Raw genomic sequence first — 4,672 nt, 5'->3', positions numbered from 1 at the left:
TTGGGGATAATTTGGTAAGGCAATCAAAGAAAGAAATCAAAGATGAAGAGGAAGAGGAAGAACAAATCGTCCTTGCTCTGATACCATGTTAAGATGAGAAACTTGGGAGGATGAAAACCTCCATTAGAGATGAGAACACAGAGCTCAGTTGAGAGAAGGAAAATGTAAATCTGTGTATTAACTTGTTACCTACAATGGTAGCTTACAAACGTATTTATACAGCTGAGTAAGAAAATATCTAAATCCTAACTAACTTGAAGAGAAAAGAATAACTGCCACATGATTGACAGCTGTATACAACTAACTCTAACAAACTCAATGTAATTAATATGTCATGTACACTAATTTAAGTTACTTAATCTCAATAATGATCTTAATTTCAGGATATACCTCAAGTTGGAGGAGAAGTAAGCGAAACCAACTTGTCTAAGAGAGCAGAATGTTTGATGCCAGTGAGGGCTTTGGTAAGAATGTCAGCTAACTGAGCATGAGTGTCAATGTGGTGCAAGGTAATGAGGCCCTCTTGCAGTTTAGTCCTCACAAAATGGCAATCAACTTCAATATGTTTCGTACGTTCATGGAATACAGGATTTCTTGCAATGTGAATGGCTGCTTGGCTATCACAGTACACAGAGAATGGCCCAGTCTGAGGTACATTCAGTTCTTCAAATAACCGTTGCAGCCAAGTCAATTCACCTACAACTTTTCTCAAGGATCTGTACTCTGCTTCAGCTGAGGAAAGGGAAATTGTTTCTTGTTTCTTGGATTTCCAGCTAACAGGGCTATCTCCCAACAACACAATATAACCACTAACTGACCTTCTTGAGTCGGGGCATGCAGCCCAGTCAGAGTCACAGTAGGCCTGTACCCTAAAGTTCGCAGATGAGGACATAAAAACACCTAGAGTGGGATCCTTCTTGAGATACCTGAGCATGTGAAAAGCAGCATGTAGATGAGGTTCCCTAGGATCCTGCATGTACTGACTAAGAAGCTGCACACCATAAGCAAGATCAAGTCTTGTGTTTGTAAGAAAATTCAACTTGCCAACTAGTTTTCTATAATAAGTAGGATCAGTTATGGCTTTCCCTTCATGTGATTTAAGTTTGACATTTGGATCAAGGGGAGAAGACAATGGAGTCATGTGATCACATTTGAATTCCTTAAGAAGGTCCAAGACAAATTTCCTCTGAGAAATCAGAATCCCATCATCTTTGTACAGAATTTCCAGACCCAAGAAGTAATGCAGTCTTCCAAGATCTTTGATCTTGAACTGATTGTCAAGGAACCTCTTGAGCTCATTAATTTTAGCAATGTCTGTACTTGTGAGCAGGATGTCATCAACATAAACACCTAGAAACACAGTAGAGGTACCTCTTTTCCTGTAAAACAAGGAGTAATCATGGAGGGAATGAACATAGCCTCTTGTGTGAAGTGCTGCAGTCAGTTTTTCATACCATTGTCTACTAGCCTGTTTCAGACCATATAAGGACTTGTTAAGTCTACAAACGACATCTGTGTGAGGAGTGACCAGACCTGGTGGTACATCCATATATACTTCCTCATGTAGATCTCCATGGAGAAATGCATTGTTAACATCAAGTTGATATATATCCCACTGTTTCTTTGCAGCAGTGGCAATGAGTGCCCTCACAGTTGTCATCTTGACAACAGGTGAAAAAGTTTCTGTATAGTCTATACCATGATGCTGAGTATATCCCTTCAATGATCTTAATTTCAGGATATAGGGATACAGATACTTAAGACTATGATCTGGGGGTAGAAATATGGTGATTGAAATAACTTTATTTTATTTGAATAGATCAAATACTAGGTAAATTATCTACACTTTTATTTATTTCAACATGACATTTTTTTCTTATATACGTTCTCACAAACATAGTAATTTCCTGTCTTGATGACGTTATCTGACAGGTCTTGATGTTTTCGTGAAGGCCACGAATAAAGGAGGCTGATAATAACTAGCAAGGCTATTCCTTGAAGTAAATACATCACATGATAGTACCAAGCAAGCAGTTGGTATGTAGTAGACACATTCTTTTTCTGTTGTTTTGTGTAATAAGTTCTTATTAACTATGCCTCTGAAATTGAAGATAAAATTTTGATCAAATGCTAGCTTGATCTAAAGTTTGTTTGAGCATGGGACATGTCATTACTGGTGACCACCACAAGAGATAAATTTTCTTACTTGATTATCTTAAAACATCATTTGGAACCTGTAGGTACTCTCCGACACGACTTTTCTAATTCTTCTTTGGATCTCTTCTTCTTCTATTTGTCGTCTTCTCTTGCAGCTTGCATGAAGGACCAATTTCATGTGAATTTTATCATCATACCAACTAAAGAAATTAAGAGATCTGGCATTGATCAATATTTGGCGTACTAAATAATTTGATAGTTTGAAACATGTGACCCTTTTGTTATTTTAAGTCCTCATCTTTTGGTGATACATTTTGACAATCAGAGCCTTTTTTCTTGCATTATATACCAAATATAAGCTATAGATTGTAGTAGAGAGGTTGTTTCTGATAGAACGTCGACTTAATAAAAAAATAAAAAATTCAAAGCAGTTTGAAAAAGGAAGGGCTATATTAATTAAAGTTTTCTTCTTTCACTATTTCATGGCCTAAGATTGTCGCAATTACTAAAATGTCAGTATAGTTTTTTTGTTTATGGGTATTTGAATTTTGGACAAATTTATTGAAAAAGGAAGACAGTTCAGTGAATGCTCACTATGAATTTTGATAGTGAAATAATGCATGGTAGTGCAAATTTTGAGTTCTCGAGGAGTGTACATTATCTTGATTGAAAATATTTTTATTTGATCGTGAAGGCACTTAGCTGCGGAGAAGAACTTGACAATTTTGTTTGGCCAATTGAAGTTCCCTTAATTGGAAGATTTTGTCTACCAAAGAGTCGTTGCAGTGTAGAGACAGTAAGAAAATGTCAGCTTGTCTATTATGCCTACAATTACAAGAAAGTAGACGAACGAGGCTTCAAGGTGAGTGTTTTACCTTCGTTAAGCTTTTTATGTTTACTTTGAATATATACTATGTGCTTGAGTATATATTTGTGATGCAAGTATAATAACTATTGATAAGAGAAGGCTTAAGCTAAAGAAATACCTTGTATCTTGTAGCACAATGATACAGATTCATAGTTTTGACTACAAGTCTGAGAGGAAAGAGTTGGAAGAAAGAACTAGAAAAGCTAAATGTGAAAACAAGTCATTCAGTAAGCTCTCGTTTCAGACATGAGGTAATCTATTTTTGAAAAAGCTTTACTTGAACTTTTTAGTAATTTGGAAAATTTTCAGTACATTTATGTTATTTTTAAAAATATTATTACACTTCTGCACATAGGCCTTAAAGTACATGTGTTTTATTGTAGTACAAATGAAGAATTGAAGCAATTCTGATTTTCATCTGGCAATGAATCATGACGCTTTGTAGTATGGGCTAAGCAAATACCAAATTGAACTACCACTGAAATCTATGAGCTATTTCAGAAAATGAATATCATCTCATGACTTCGAGTATGAATTTATAATAGAGCTTATATAACTTTTTGATTTGCAGCTCACTCTCTTGCAAGTGCTTGTGTAGCTCCCTCTCCTTGATCTCAAATTCTACCAGGGAGCATCGTCAATTGAGCATTAGAGAAATTCTAATGACGTATTTATCGTGGCATTTATACTTCGGAAACTTTTCTGTATTTATAAAAATAGTTTGACAATATTACTATAGTTTGTCCTTTTATTGTATAGCAACAATATTTGTTTATGATAATCAAACTACAAAAGAGAAAAGCCAGTAGTTCTTCTTTCAAAATGATACACGTTGGGCCCGTGCATACCACGGGAATTTCATATCTAGTTAAAACAAATAAGTACGAATCCTTTCTTTTGACTTTTCATTTGGTATCTGATAATCATATTAGAATTCGATTAATTTCAGATTAACGCATCAAATCTCTAACAAAATCTTTTCATTCCTAAAAATTCAAACTCAAAATTTTTAATCAGTATAAAGAGATTTTAGCATAACATCACAATCCATATTAATAAAAGTAAAGACAAATTAATCAAATCATGGATATGTATGAAACATAAAAAAAAGTTTATATTTTTCATATCCATATACAAATAATCCTTTCCGAACATCACTCAAATTTTTTATATTTTCTTTTGTATATTTTTTATTCTTGAGTATAACACGTCGTTACATTGTAATAATAAAATTTAAGAGTCTATTTGCATTCGTCATGGTGACACCTTATTTAAACCTATATAAAAGTATTGGAGTCTTAAATTATTTCCTAATAACATTGGCTAAATACAAAGAAACCTAATTAATAAATCGATTTATTCAACTAGAAGTTAGGAAGTAATTGTTAACAATATTTTTAAAAAAAAAATTTTTGACAAAAAAATAATAATGTTATCATGTTGCAGGATTTACACGCTAAAGATATAGACGAAAAGAATCAAAACAAGTTAGGTTCTTTAGAAATAAAAATTTAGTCGCACTCGATATTATTAATAAATTAAGAAATTTAACTATGATAGTTAAAATTTAAAGTTAGAATACATATACTTAATCATGATCAAGTTATAAATAGGTACTTAAAAGGATACGTATTTTGCATTCATTTA

General features: G+C 33.3%; 1 protein-coding gene and 1 long non-coding RNA gene across 2 annotated transcripts; one reads left to right on the top strand and one right to left on the bottom strand.

Moving 5' to 3' along the window:
• Positions 1 to 391: 391 nt before the first annotated feature.
• LOC107059841 (uncharacterized mitochondrial protein AtMg00810-like) lies at positions 392 to 1,660 on the bottom strand. Its single transcript, XM_015306880.1, has one exon. The coding sequence runs from the start codon at positions 1,658 to 1,660 to the stop codon at positions 392 to 394; it is 1,269 nt and encodes a 422-aa protein (XP_015162366.1).
• Positions 1,661 to 1,748: 88 nt separating this feature from the next.
• Positions 1,749 to 3,247, top strand: LOC102592980 (uncharacterized). The gene is made up of 4 exons (XR_366973.2): positions 1,749 to 1,831; positions 1,933 to 2,037; positions 2,852 to 3,019; positions 3,158 to 3,247. It is a non-coding gene; the product is annotated as an uncharacterized lncRNA (long non-coding RNA).
• Positions 3,248 to 4,672: the final 1,425 nt, after the last annotated feature.

Source organism: Solanum tuberosum, unplaced genomic scaffold (genome assembly GCF_000226075.1).
Source record: "Solanum tuberosum cultivar DM 1-3 516 R44 unplaced genomic scaffold, SolTub_3.0 scf00039, whole genome shotgun sequence".
Lineage (NCBI taxonomy): Eukaryota > Viridiplantae > Streptophyta > Magnoliopsida > Solanales > Solanaceae > Solanum > Solanum tuberosum.
The sequence above is the reverse complement of the archived record's forward strand: the minus strand, read 5'-3'. Positions and strand labels throughout refer to the sequence as shown.